The sequence below is a fragment of the Protomyctophum parallelum genome, assembly GCF_964188405.1.
Source record: "Protomyctophum parallelum genome assembly, chromosome: 11".
Classification (NCBI taxonomy): domain Eukaryota; kingdom Metazoa; phylum Chordata; class Actinopteri; order Myctophiformes; family Myctophidae; genus Protomyctophum; species Protomyctophum parallelum.
Window position 1 is genome coordinate 6120165 of NC_139707.1, and position 15677 is coordinate 6135841.

The 15677-nt window shown below is 44.5% G+C and overlaps 1 protein-coding gene across 3 annotated transcripts in view; it reads right to left on the bottom strand.

Annotated features, from left to right (window-relative positions):
• The window catches only part of slc4a3 (solute carrier family 4 member 3), a 92611-nt gene that overhangs the window by 46254 nt on the left and 30680 nt on the right, over positions 1-15677 (bottom strand). For all 3 annotated transcript variants that reach the window (XR_014569971.1, XM_083776911.1, XM_083776910.1), the window contains 2 exons: positions 3039-3178; positions 1710-1890 (listed from right to left, as the gene is read on the bottom strand). Coding sequence is in view for 2 of the 3 variants with exons in the window: in XM_083776911.1 (XP_083633037.1) it covers positions 1710-1890; positions 3039-3178 (321 nt within the window). In the remaining variant the exon portion in view is untranslated. The remainder of the gene's footprint in view (positions 1-1709; positions 1891-3038; positions 3179-15677) is intronic.

Below are 15677 nucleotides of genomic sequence, written 5' to 3' on the forward strand. Positions count from 1 at the left end.
GCATGACACGTTATGCATGATTGCGTGCAAGCTTACAATTTACAATTTAGGCATTTATCAGACGCTCTTGATCCAGAGCGACTTACATTTAAGCAAAAACAAAAGCATGTCATACATCACATATATAAAAAGTAGTTATCATGAATCTTGTATAAACTAAGAACGTAATAGTGGAGTATCTATGTCAGCTATACTGTACATACTATACTATATTATATACAGTATTATACAATATACATGTGTACTATATAAAGTGCTATGACTACATGAAATGCAATTCTAGTGCTGTCTACATAACGAGCTATAAGTCTGTCTAAAATACTATCTAAGTCGACATAAAATGCTATCTAAGGTAAAGTTCTCAAACTCTGCCCGAACCCGACCAGGCCCGACCAAGCCCGACCCGACCCGACGTTTTAGGGCCGGGCCGGGCCCAAAAAATATGCTAATTAGTCGGGCCGGGCCGAGCCTCGGGCTCTGTGATTTTCCGCAATTTTGTTCTTTTTTTTTTTTTTTTTTTTTAAGTGTTATAATAAAAATAGCAATTCTGTTATTTGTGTAATGTGATTGTGTATACGTGTATGCATTTATTATGAAGAGGGCTGGCTAGGCGATTCACTTGTGACAGGAGGAGGACTGGAGACGGGGTCGCATCGCACTGGCATTTCAGACTCGGAGGCCTCGTACACACATGTCAAACCACGTGACTTCCATTGGAAAAGCATTGAGAATGAGGCGGCCATGAAACACAGACAGAACAGATCATGTCAGTCCAGCATGTGTGTACGAGGCCAGAGCAGCATTGTAGCCTGCCCCGCGCGCAGGCAGTAGACTAGAGAACAGTGAACGGTGAGAGACTTGCGTGCCTTGCTACCGCTGGTTTCCCTCTGGTTTGCGCACCAAACGAGCTACTAACCACCAGTTAACTTGCCAAGTTGCCATATGCTTAAATATTTTATAAAATCAATCGGATTATCACAGCTGAAGAAGCGTCAGGTTTTCGTCATGTTGCACCGAGAGTCTCGTTAACCCAGCTGGCTGCGATGAATAAAACCTAATTATTAATCAACGTCTGCACCAAACGATCCAGTGATATATAACTTATAGCTACACGTAAAGCAACTTCACTTCAGAGGAAACTAAGGGAGGGAGATGCAGCAGCTATTCATGTTTACTCACCAGTCACCACCACCACTGTATGGAATCCATTAGAATGATTGGAAATGGAAGTTATGGAACATTAATAGCCTCTTCTAACGTGAGTTACATACATCCTTTATTTCGATAAATCCGTTGATCTCCGTTCTCACTTTCACACTGAAACACGGCGCCGCTGCGCTGCCATTTAGTGCTGCTTTTTTTTCTCTCTTTTTTTTTTGTCTGGCTTTTGTCGGGCTTCGGGCTTAACATTATGGCAATTTTTAGGGTAGGGCCGAGCCTCGGGCCCACCCAGTTAGGGTAGGGTCGGGCCGGGCCATAATCTTTGGGCCCGTTGAGAACTTTAATCTAAGGGGCTAGGCTAGGGCAAGTGCTACGTACGGGCCATGCTGGAGTCTGAAGAGGTGGGTTTTCAGACTGCGGCAGAAGATTGGGAGTGAGCTTACCGTGCGTGATGGTGAGCTTACCGTGCGTGATGGTGAGCTTACCGTGCGTGATGGTGAGCTTACCGTGCGTGATGGTGAGCTTACCGTGCGTGATGGTGAGCTTACCGTGCGTGATGGTGCGGCGGAGCTCCAACAAGCTGCGGAAAGACAGCGAGGCCACGTGAGGCTTCCCCCAGCGCTCGGTTTCCTCGTCCACGTCCTCTTCAAACTTGATCCAACGAGCCCTCTCCTTCCAACGCATCTCATGGTCCTTCTCCACGATCAGCTCATTCAGCTCCACAAACACCTAGAGAAGAGAAGGAGCCACTTCACTTTTATGTATTAGGATAGGCATTACAAACAGCATGCTTTCAGTCGGATAAAGGTCATGCTATGTAATGTTACTTTTCTGTAGGCCTTTATTAATCCCGTGGGGGGGGAATCCAGTGCTTCACCCAGCAGATAGCTGCTGAGATGGTCATGATGATCACTCAGAGGGGAAATGTTAGGGAATTGCTCAGCTCAGGGACACTTTGGCAGGCCTTCTGATTACTAGAAGGCATCTCTAACCACTAAGATATGGCCAACCTCCTTTACTAACCTAAACCACATCAAATCTATGCCTAAACTAACTACATCAAAGTTACTGTCCTAAAGACATTTAAGTGCTTCCTTCAATTAAGTGCTGTATCTAAGAAAATGCAGTTACTATCTTCCAAAAAAGCCTTGTTTAGTGTGTGTGGGTTTTTCCTCAAAACATTACATCCTATCAACAAACCAGGCATGGACATATATCATATACATATTGGATATACATTCAATCATGTTTCAAAACACAAATTCATTCTTGATTCTGAGTGATGAATAGATCAGCTACTTGTGTGCGACACGGCATGCAACCAAGTATAACTAAAGCGCCGCATTCTGCTTCACTGGAAAGATCCTAACCCCCCTGCCACGACATCCTGGCTAAAAGACCTGGCATCCTTTATTCACCTAGAAAAAATTAAATTCTCAACTAGAGGCTCATTGAATAACTTCTCTAGAACCTGGGACCCTTTTCTTTTACATATTAATTCTTTAACTGCAATTGATTAATTTCCCTCTCTTCCTTAGCTTCTATTATATGGTCATCTCTTGCCTACAAGTTTCTTTCCCAATCTTTTTTTTTTTTTTTTTGTAAGTATTGTTTAGTATCGTACATTTCTCTATAAGTCTATTCTCCCCTCAGGGCTAGCGGGTGGGTGGGTGGGTGGGTGGGTATGTGTTATTGTCAGTTTTGTTTTGTCTTGGATGTTGTTTTTGTTTTGTTTTGTTCTGTTTTGTTTTGTGCACTATGTTCCTTGTATGTCTTGTATTTAAAAAAATTGAAAAAACCCAATAAAACAAAAAAGTATAACTAAAGCATAGTTTGGCCCGTGTGAGTCACTAGGACTTCTTGTTGTTACTGCTAACCTCGTGAGTTTTCTTATCCGCCGCCCTCTTCTTCTTCTTCAGGCTCGACAGCGGTGTGGAGTTCATCCGGGTCAGTTGGCATCGCGACGACTTCTTCACCAGGTGGCGCCTCACCCCGGGGTTGTCCTCGAACCGGTGACCTAAACGGAACAACCGCAAGAGTCTATTACACATCCGACAGCAAAGCATCAGATGCTCAGGTCTCGTGACGTTGTGGTACAAAACGCACTCATTACAAAACCCTGACCCAATGAAGTGAGGTTTTAGACATGGTCTCTCTGATTATTTGGACTCACAACTGGCTGAAATTCCGAAGGCACGACCGCAAACATTCATGAGGCTTTAGTAGCACTTCCAGGTGCTATTTTGAAAATAACATGATGTACTTTGAAGATTGGGAAGCGTACATTTTTCACAGATCATTTCTGAGGCTACTTTGGGACATCTTAAATCTGATTTAGATGTCTGTCTAAGTTTCCAGTTGACATAAAATGAACATCCGATAATAGCAGGCCGAAAGCTACATGGGTGAGCGAGAATGTGTGTCCGCCATGGGATACAGACATGGGTCATTATTTAGAGGGGGAGGCGGTTTACGCCACCAGACGTTTTGCGAGTTCAAAAGGCGTAATTCAATTTGCAAGCTCTCCAGCCCGCAAACCATATCTTATTGAATTTAGTATAATGACGAGGTATTGCCGTAAAAGGAAGGACCTGGCTATGATTTTCTGTGTGAATTGAGAGAGTGAGCACATGGGCACAGTCTTATAAGGACAACACATTGGGAGACCTGGGAGGTCCACCCATGTGGAGACCTGGGAGGTCCACCCATGTGGAAGAGTTTTGCAAGAATGCCATGGGAGAATCTTGCAATTCATTATATGGATATTTTTGCATTATGCATCATTGGTTTCATGGGGCTTATAAGGCCCCATAAAAGCTATTGTGTCAAAGAAATGCATTCCATAAGCCATAGAAAATCTACAGTATGACATGTACGACTTGTACGTTAAATAAACAAATATGACTATAACGTATGGTTATACTCATATAGAGTAAAATTTATTGTCGAACTATGGAACATTTTATTACATTTGCAACATTAGATTTGACTTCCAAGAATTATTTTTTCCACAACCAGACTGAGTAAAATTACATGATGGTGGTGGTTTTTCCTCAGGACCTTTTTCTGGCAAAAAACAAATGCAAATTGTCAGAAACCTTGTATGTCAGAAACTGTTGCTTTTTAGGAAATGGAAAAATAAGAAGCAGTTCCAATGTAGTATTATTTGGTCACAAGCTCTTAAGTTAAAACATTTCATTGGCTCAATATAAAACCCACGGACACACTTAATCAGTTTGACTTTTCAAAGATTCTCAAAATAGCAGATTAAAGCTCACAACATGTCACATCTTCACACATTTGTGTGACACTCGAAGAAGGGCATTCATTTACAAAAGAGGTGACAAGAGGTGACACAAGAACAAACGAAGGCTGACATAGGAGGCTGCTGTTCACAAATTAGAATCCATCGTCTTCTGCTTGGCTCCAGCTGACTGTGGTGAGCATCATACTGTACCACGGGGCTATTTGCTCTGTCTGCATACAGTATAAGGTCAGACTTCATGTTGTTCCTCCCATCCTTGTGCACTGGAGCTGGAACGCGTCTCTGACCTAGCTGTGCTCTGGCGCCCAGCGGAGACATTTTGAAACTCCTTAGTGTGAAGGGAAGGAAAACAATACCCAAAACAAGAAGTCCCCGTGTCCTTGGACATTTGAGTTGAAGTTTTGATACAGGTCCATGTAAATTTATAAGACAAAAGTTCATAATTAATAGACTTTAAAGTGCATTCCATCTTAATGTACAGTAATCCATAAACCACTTTCTCCAGTTCTGATCACAGTTTAAATTAATACAATTCATTCAATCAATGCAATTAAATGACTAATACTGAATTCTGTCACAAGCAAAGAGTAGCAATACTGAGTAAAAGCAGTAGCTTTCCATCTCTGCACTTTCACAGGTCTGGGATTTCTCTCAGGGATGCATTTGTATTGAACTGGAAAGGGAAGCCTTTGGCTGTACTCTGCTCGGAGACTTTGCTAGAGCAATTCGCTGCCCGAGCCAACACTCCTGATTGTCCTCTTGGGTCAGTGATAACGCACATGTGCTTCAGATTAGATCTATTACAGAAGACCCAACATGCAAGGCTATTACAACGTGAGCTGACATCCCTGTTATTGTGGATCCATGTGTACAGTGGAATTACCCATTTAAGCCCCAATTTATAGTTCATCGTACGCAGCGGTGCCGTGGGGCAAAATTAAACGATCGACAAGCTTGTACAGTAAAGTATATATGTTTTAGCATGAAGTCTTTAAGAGGGTTTGTCTGTATCTGGAGCTAATCTTGCACCGATCAGCGGCAAACGTCTTATGGGCACTGCAAGTAGGCCACAGTAGTACCTCCACAAATGGTTTATGCACATATATTTTATACTTTTTTAACTTTAATTTCATAATGGAAGTTGAAGGGGCTCAGATCTGCCTGAAGCCATGCCCAAATATGCACAGATAAGTCATAGATAATGTCATAGGTGACTGAGGTCACAGACTGGTCACAAGAAGCAGAGTCCCGCACAGACCCAAAATATGGGCACGTCACATCACCATAATCAAAGCTCCATATATGGCCATCTCCAGAGTCCATATATGGTCGACGTTCCATATGGCCTCACTCCAATTAATTGGCACAATGACTGAATTGGGAGAAAGAAAGGGGTAAAGTAATTGGCTGATGTCAAAAAATGCAATGAAAGCTTCTGAATTACCCATCTGAGTAATCTGGTGAAATGCCTGCATGTCAAATTCTGTGCAGGTTCCTGCATGCGTCCTGATTTCTGAACGGCTAGGTGTGTGTGTGTGTGTGTGTGTGTGTGTGTGTTCCAGAGGCCTCAGTCAGATGCGAAGCATGATTAATTTCACTTTTGTAACACAAAGCCCAAAAATCTAATAATACATGTGCCTCCCAGTCCAAGACATGTGCTTTCTATGAAGCCCATTAAACCTTGTTTGCCACCGATGATGCAATAATGCTGTATCCACAGAAATCATAGGCTGTATCACGCATGAACATGTGCCTCCAAAGCCTGATTCATACTTAGTTGTGTGCCGGTGTCACACCATCTGAAATAGCGATCCACAAGCTCACGGTGACGTGATGCGAAGCGTTGTGAGCTTGTAGATCAGATATTTTCGATGCACGACATGATGCGCAACCATTAATCAGGCATAAATCACTTCTGCATTATGTGGGAAGAAACCACCAGTTTAACACTGTCCAAATGTTTTGCCAGAGGGACACAACTCTCCAACAAGTCATAACACAACAGCCAGTCAAAACATATCTGTGTTACGTCTTTTGGGCTTGACATGATAAAGATAAAGATTTATGGGAATATTGATATTTGCTGGCCTGGGGCCGATTACACCAGCTGTGCATAGGTTAGAACTATAAGCCTCGATGCAAGTAGTGAAGATGAAGTGTACTGTAAACCAGTCCAATATACATTATAGGACCACAGACCTGGAACCAAATGGACCAGTCATTTGTACACTCTCAGGTTTCCAGATTCATGCGGGTCCAACACTTTGCCGGGGGACCCTCTGGAACCCCCTCAAGGACCCCTGGGGGTTAGGGTTAGGGACCCTCTGGAACCCCCTCAAGGACCCCTGGGGGTTAGGGTTAGGGACCCTCTGGAACCCCCTCAAGGACCCCTGGGGGTTAGGGTTAGGGACCCTCTGGAACCCCCTCAAGGACCCCTGGGGGTTCCCAGACCCCACTTTGAGAACCACTCCTGTAAACGGCTTCTAAGTTACAACTAATACACTACTAAATACAGTATTACAGTTCAAACGTAGCCCACGGCCGGGTAAACTACATATTCAAGCAAGCCAGGCACTGCGGATAAATGGAGTCACAGACCTATTTGATTACATTGATAACGTATTAATAAAGATGAACACGATGAACTGCAGTCTTTATTAATAAGGCATGATAATAGCTGATTACACTAGTGTAATTGAAGAATTATACAAAGAGGAAGTTCGTCATGAAAACAGAAAATTGAAAAGTAAAGCCTGTCCGGGACACGTGTCCTGGTGGTCAAATCTGGCATTGCAAGAACTACGCATTTAACCCATTCTGACCGGGCACCCATTTTGGTGTTGGCATCATGTTATGCTTTAGCTATTGAAAAATAGCAGATCTACAAGCTCATATCGCGCCACTGAGTGGCGTGATACGAGCTTGTAGGTCTGCTATTTTTGAAAAATCGAAGAGCGACTGACATTTTTAGAATCTGATCTCAGGTCAGAATGGGTTCATCAGACCAGTGTGTGTCCGGCGGAAACCTCGTATGAATCTGATCTCAGGTCAGAATGGGTTAAAACACTATAGGCCTACTGCGCCTGCTCAATGCTCTAGCCTCTAATCTTCTCTGTATATATGCTGTATATATATATATATATATATATATATATATATATATATATATATATATATACCGTACCTGTCAGTGGGGATGAATACAAAATGAATATCAACATCTTAAAACCAAAATGTTGAATTGTGGGTTTGAGCTCACATGCCATTTTGATATAAATCTAAAGGGGGGGGGGGGTAACTACCTGTCAGTGGGGAGTGTTGGCTGGGAGGGGGAGTAGGACTAAGGCTCTATACGTCCTCTATGGGGGGGGGGGTAACTACCTGTCAGTGGGGAGAGTGTTGGCTGATGAATGAATATTAACATCCTAATACATCATGGAGGGGTAAAAGCAGGTGTCGCCGTTGAGCCCTTTGGAGGTGTCATGAAACACCTATGAAGGAGGGTGCCCACCTGATGTGAAGCTTTTACCCCTCCCTACCCCACTCCATGCCAAGTTCTGATTATCTAAGGGATTGTACTATCTAGTCCTATAAGCTCAACTAACTATTACTGGGGGGTCAAATTATGACAGGCTATTCCTGCTGTCAAAATATGACCCCCCCCCAGTCAAAAAACACTTTGTTTGAAATAGACACTCATGCTTTCTAAGGTGTGATTTGGGGTCCTAAGGATGAATACAAAATTAATATCAACATCCTAAAACCTAAATGTTGAATTGTGGGTTTGAGCTCACATGCCCTTTTGATGTAAATCTAAAGGGGGGGGTAACTACCTGTCAGTGGGGAGTGCTGGCTGGGAGGAGGAGTAGGATGTAAATCACCTGTCAGTGGAGAGTGTTGGCTGGGAGGAGGAGTAGGATGTAAATCAAAAGGGGGGGGGGTACAGTAAGTACAATGGGAGGCGAGTTTTCAGGTACAGAGGCATGGACAATCTGACAGCCGGAGCGACAAGTGGGCGCACGCCCGTGAAACTGTGCTCGTTCCACGGGACCTCTGATGTGTGGTATATTATGTTGGACCTCTGATGGACCTCTGATGGACCTCTGATGGACCTCTGATGGACCTCTGATGTGTGGTATATTATGTTGGACCTCTGATGGACCTCTGATGTGTGGTATATTATGTTGTCAACCTTTTTCTACATGACATGCAGGGCAATGATTTGACACAGCTGAAGCAGGCGTCGTAGATTGCCTTGAGTTTGTCTGTGTATTCACATGAGAAGCACACAGTGCAACCCGGCTGGTACAATAAGCGAAAGCACAGGAGTTGTGTCGCACACCGTTTGCCGAAAGCTCAATACATAATGGTGCAACAAAAAATATAACCACTTATTTGGGCGGGCACCCATTTTGGTGTTAGCATCATGTCGTGCTTTAGCTATTGAAAAATAGCAGACCTACAAGCTCATAGCGCGCCACCGAGTGGCGCGCTAAGAGCTTGTAGGTCTGCTATTTTTGAAAAAGTCGAAGAACGACTGACATAGAAACATAGCTTTTTCAGAAAACTGTCAGGATGTAGAAGACATTTTTAGAATCTGATCTCAGGTCAGAATGGGTTAAGCCAAAGGGAGTTCCACCGCGCCCTTTTTTATTTCACATGGTGCAGGTAAAATTTGACAACATTTCAATGTATCGGTCACATCTTTGTCAGGTCATGATGACCCGGAAAACAAACATATTATGTTTATTACATCACCGTTCAAGGGCATAACTCCCAGCAACCTTGCACTGACGTCATTCCTCTCCTCTTTCCTTGCACTGGCTCCCAATAAATTATCTTCATCAATTTACAATTTACAATTTAGGCATTTAGCAGACGCTCTTAATCCAGAGCGACTTACATTTAAGCAAGAGCAAAGCATGGGAATACATCACATAAAAAAGCATTTATCATGAAACATGCGTAAGCTAAGAAAGTAACAGTGGAATATTTATATAGTGAAACTATACATACACTATACATATAAACTATACATCTTTACTACTATGCTATATATGTGTACTATGGCGTGCTATGACTACATACAATACAATTACAGTGCTGTCTACATAACATGCTATAAGTCTGTATCAAATGCTATATAATCCAACAGAAATGCTATCTAAGCATCACACACAGGACCCTCCATAGCCAGGCGGCAACCCCATATCTTTGTGACCTGCTCCAACCATACGTGCCCAGAAGATCCTCATCCCAACTACCCAAGCCCTGCTGGGTTGTTCTAGCTAACTAAGCATTCCATAGCCCCCCCAGGCTATGGAATGGCCTACCTTCCCACCTGAAATCTGTGGCCTTTAAAAAAAAATACGTTTAAGACCCACATTTTCAGACAGGCCTTTGTAACATAGTCCTGTATTGATTTCTTGATTTTCACCAGTGCCGATTGTTCTGTTTTCTGTCTCCTTGCTTTAATATTGTATTAGTGTTGACATGTTTTGCTTTCTTGTTGCAAAGCACTTTGTGACTCCGATGTCTGTGAAAGGTGCTCTAAATAAAATGTACTTACTACTTTGAACATAAATACATAGTATTCAGTATTGAGGTAGAGGAGCTGTATCTTCATACCTTCAACTAATTGCCGGTGCCACTTCCCAGTGCTCTTTATTGTCTCCACCAGGCCGAAGGCATGGGGGGGAGAGTATGTTTTGCACTCCGTCCGTCCGTGTGTCCGTGTGTCCGTCCGTGTGTCCGTCCGTGAGCAGCTAATCTCGGCCACCGTTAACCCGGTCGATGCCAAATTTTGCACACACACTCCCTGGATGCCAACGATGAACCTCTGCCCCAAACTTTCCAGAACGGCCTGTTATAGCGCCACCAGGAGGCCGCTTTGTGCAAAACAAGTTTTTGCACAGTACACCTACAGATTTTGTCCAAACATCGCGCAAATTGGTACACAGTCTCTCTAGAGCCATTCAACGAAACGGGTCTTTCAGATTTCTCAGACTCCATCCTGATTGGTTAAGATTGGCTTCCAAAGTTCACAGGAGTGCTCAGTTTCAAACAACATGCTGCAAATCATGAACACATCGCGTGATTTCCGTGAAATTGTGCACGCACATTCCCACTAGGCCGAGGAAGAAATGCCACATGAACAATTTCAACTCAGCCTCAAGGTGGCGCTATAACTGGTCGAAAAGTGTTTTTACCTCTAACTGCACGGATCTGTGGATAACTTTGTATGCCAACTCCCTAGTTTACATTTGTTGCCCTTTTATCCAACCACCAGATGAAGGCAAGCTGCAATGTCCTACATTCCTATCCTGGTGGAGACCTGTGCCCAGAAGGGCACTTTTTCTAGTTATTACTATTATGAACACCATTTCAAAGCCAAGTACAGACAGAGCAAAACAGACCAAACAGCCCCAGTATGTCAATGAGATGTCTTTCCGCTCTAGCTGTGGCTGTTCCCCGGTGGAGGCCAGCGGATCAATGGGAACACAGGCAACAGCGGGGGCAGTCAGTCAGTCAATTAACTCAATACCCGGCACACAGCTCACAGCTTCACGTGGCCATGGCCGAGGCACCAATTGCCGTTAATTACGCGATTGGTTTGCTACAGAATCAATGGAAATGAGTAAACTCCTAATGATCGATTGACAAGGTTATACACATACAGTTGTGGTTGTAGTTCACAACCACAAACTGAACTGCGTTACGCTAAACAGAGATTTCTATCTCTATCTTGAATGCCAATTTTATATCACCACGCTAAATGTTGGCAAAACATCTCAATGTAATTACCGTAGTCAATGGGTATTGACCTTTTCTTCAAGGACAATTTTCATGTATACTTTCCAAATCAATCAAAGCTTAAAAACACACAACTCATCCATAGCCCTCAATCATTGCCACCGCCCACTTCCCGTACTAAATTAATTACTGTTACTATCAATCACAATCTAAAAGCCAAGACAAATCACTGTGAGTATAATTTACCACAATGTGTCATATTGTGCATGGAGTAAAAACAAATCAAAAAAATAATCTCCAACTCAACTCAATTTCACCCTGGTTTACAGGTGTAAAAAGGTTGTTGAAATTCTTTGAGTAAAGGTATACTGCAGATAGGCCTGTCACAATTATTACATAATCACAAAAATCGCAATTATTTGAGATAATCACAATTACTTTTGCATAATCGTTCAACATTGAAAATGTTCATATATTTTCAATCAAACATTTTCCAAAAATAGCAGAAATAGCTAATCTTAAATGTGTCAGTAATGTATGTTTGTCATATCTTCCCTGTGCAATTTGTGATTATAAAACCTAAAATCACACCTGTGTGGACTGAGTGGTGCAACTATAGTTTTATTGTACACACATAGTTACTGTACTGTACTGTACTGTACTGTACTGGTCGCGAAATGACAAAGTTACCGTGTGGGGGTCCCCGGAACATCCAGACCCACAGGAACGAACCCAGGGTGTCAGCCCAGTTCTGCCGAGCCGCCCCACGCCCTAAACAGTCGACAAATGACAGAGTTACAGACTCTACTGTACTGTACTGTCACTGTACAGTGTCACTGTACAGTCACACACCAGGGGCGGCGGTGGCTCAGGGGTAGAGAGTGCCTGGATGGTAACCGTAAGGTTGCCAGTTCGAACCCGGGCTCCCCCAGAGTTACTGTCGAAGTGTCCTTGAGCAAGACACTGAACCCCTAATTGCTCCCGATGTGCTAGTTGGTGCCTTGCATGGTTTCCGCTGCCATCGGTGTATGAATGTGTGTGTGAATGGGTGAATGTAATGCACAATCTCTGTAAAGCGCCTTGGATAAAGGCGCTATATAAATGCACCATTTACCATTTACACCCGAAATCACATAATAGCTGCTAAAAACTCAGCTTCACATCATGCACCTGTGCACAGTCAGTGAAGGTTCTCTGAACAGACAGACAGTCTAATGTAATCCTGGGCGCTACACTCCCTCTGTCAACCTAGGGAGAGCAATGGAGTCTTTTGGGGTCCAACAACATGTGTGACAGGTTAAGACCATAGACTGTAAAAAATATGGACAAAGCGTTCCCCGGGTCTAACATGAACGTAAAATGAAGCCTGTAATAATATGCTAATTCCTGATGTAAGTCGCCATCTTTGGTACCAGCTGGCCATTGGCTGGCTCCGTTTTGTATACCAGCTGGTCATTGGCTGCCCAGACAACGAGGCGGGACTTCCCCCCTTCTTCTCCGTTGGTTTTTATTTTGACTCGAGTGGGAGGGGAATCCCGATCATAGACTGTAATGGTAGCCACGCCCCTCAGAACATACGCGATGTTTTTTTTTCTTTATGGTCATTTTTTTAATTAATGGGACCATAATTTTCCAAAAAGAATATTATGACATTAGAAATGAGACTTTAAACTAGTGACTGGAAGAAGAAAGTATTCATGACCATGTTTATTAAGGTAATACAGTCTAGGTGAAGTTGGGCCAAAATACATGGGCCTCTATGGAGCTATGGGGCTTTTTGGGTCCGGTCCAGCGCCACAACAGGCCATTATATGAACTACCGATTTCAAATGAGGCTTCACAAAATATCTGGCTGACTGCCCCCCTGGTTAAGACTCACCTGTGCCTTCCGCATGTGGTTAGGGTTAGGGTAGGTGTCGGACAAATGCGTGTCGGACTGTTAGTACATCGGACCAAACATTATTAGCTTAAATACCGCTTCTTTCACCTGACAGGGGTAAGTTTCCCTGGTTGGATGTAGCACGTGGAAGGAACATGTTATTCCAACCAGTTCCGTTCCCCTCCACCAGGCTCCCCGGCTGTCCAGGGGGAGGCAGTATACAGTAAAGACTAGACTGCATGTTTTTTGTGAGGTTCCCAAACACCTCTACGCAGACCGGTGACGGCACTACCGATACATGAGAACTTGAGAAGCCAGGAACAATAACAAATATGCTCAGGCAACTCATCTATAACCATGCGTCACCAGAAACAGCGGTAATAGACCGCAGATGGGTGCTTCTCAACAGTGGAGACAAGTTAAGTCTGTCACATGTCCAAGGATTCGTCAGTGAAAACAGCTTCGTGAGCATAATGCCGTTCTTACTGCATCCGTGCTACTTCCGTGTTGCATAGAACTGACATCACGGTCGAATCCTTGGTTTCCTTAGCATTTCGTAGCATTTCCACGTGTGGTGTGTTCATCACTACAAGCTGTGTTTTGTCACGCTCCCGCTAATGAAACACCAAGGGATTATTATTTAATGTCAACATTTAAGTACAATATGTAACCGTATAAACCATGATATAACTTTGTTGTGATACTATCTATATATCCATCCATCCACTCACACGTACTGTAGCACGCACGCACGCACACGTACTGTAGCACACACACACACACACACACACACACACACACACACACACACACACACACACACACACACACACACACACACACTACTTCTTTTGCACGAAATGTTCTTCAGTTGTCTGACACTTACTTTGAGGAAAGCAATCCACCCACTGTGGTGTCTGACTGGATGCTGCGTGACAGCAAACATTGTTAGTGTTAAGAGTTCGAGACTATGTTTATTGTTTACACTAAAGCCCGCTGAGCTGGTAGAAAGCACACAGGTATGTTATTCATAATTTGTGCAATGTCCACACGCGTGTTTGCCCTTTTTGTTTATGGAGGACTTTACCCATGGTAAAAACAAAGCTGAGCATAACTGATACAATGTTGGTGATATAATCAGAAACACAAGACAGTAAAATTGAAAACAACAGGAATTCCCACCATTTCAAATGAATGTACCCCCCCCCCCCCACCCCCCGTTGTCACCACCTTTTATCCCAATTTAGCCATTGCCAATCCCCCCTGTGTTTCAGTAGGAGAGGCCAATCCCCCCTGTGTTTCAGTAGGAGAGGCCAATCCCCCCCCCTGTGTTTCAGTAGGAGAGCGTAACGTATGTCCCCCAGATCGCCTCCCTGCACCACGGCCCAGCAGCAGGAGTCGCTATAGTGCGTGGCTACTTACATTCGACCTCCTCTGGTGCTCTAGTGCGTGGCTACTTACATTCGACCTCCTCTGGTGCTCTAGTGCGTGGCTACTTACATTCGACCTCCTCTGGTTCCAGCTGAGTGTGGATGGACTCCAGCAGGTCGTAGTCGTCGAAGTCCAAGGCGAACTCCGTGAAGTCCTCAAAGCCGTCCAACGCCGAGCCCCGGTGTGAGAGGGTATGCTGCCTCGGCAGGCCTTTCTGCGCTACGCTGGGCTGACGCTCCACTTCTCCGCGGTCGGTGCCATGCACGTCATCGGCGGCCGTGGTGGGTCCCAGGCTCTCCTCCTGTCCCCCCGAGTCTGTCATCTCTGCAGCCGGCGCCTCCTCTTCCCCGCCCCCCTTCTCCGAGTGCTCATCCAGGGCTCCCGACTTTTAGACGCCGTCACTTCCCTCCTGGGTCTCCGCTCTGCCGAGCCTGGGTTTCCGTGGAGACGTCGGCCTAACTTAATTGGACGTTCCTCTCTGGACACCAATGCTCCAGATCAAAGGCCCTAAATAATATGATGACTTTCGGGGTCCCTCCCTCAAAACGAGTCAAGCTAAATGATACAGAGAAGAAATACAACAAAAGCGAGCTCCAAAAAGACAAGGGACTTTCAAGGTAATTATAGGTCCAGAAATGATCCTTTGACAACCAGTAAAAGTCACAAATATGACGTCAGACCGTTGGTGCAGACAGGCTGAACGGCGCAATAAGGATCCACAGCCAGAGACAGCGACAAAAACACCAGAAACATAATCTGTCACTGCCAAAGTAAAACACTGATGCTGAACGAGCAGACTGCCCATCAGCCGGGCTCCGCCCTGTTCCATGATGTCCAGCAGCCCATTGATCCTGCGGCAGAGAGGGGGCGGGGCCACGTGGAGACGGGGGAAGAGCTGGCGCCCTTTAGTCCTCCTTTTCCATCCAGATGATGAGCGGCAGGGCATCGGGGTAAAGGTCAAAGTCACAACGAGCCTCTAATATCATCTTCAATGATGCCACACACACACACACACACACGCACACACACACACACACACACACACACACACACACACACACACACACACACACACACACACACACACACACACACACACACACACACACACACACACACACACACACACACACACACACACACACACACACACACACACACACACACGCCCCCAGAAGCTATAAAACT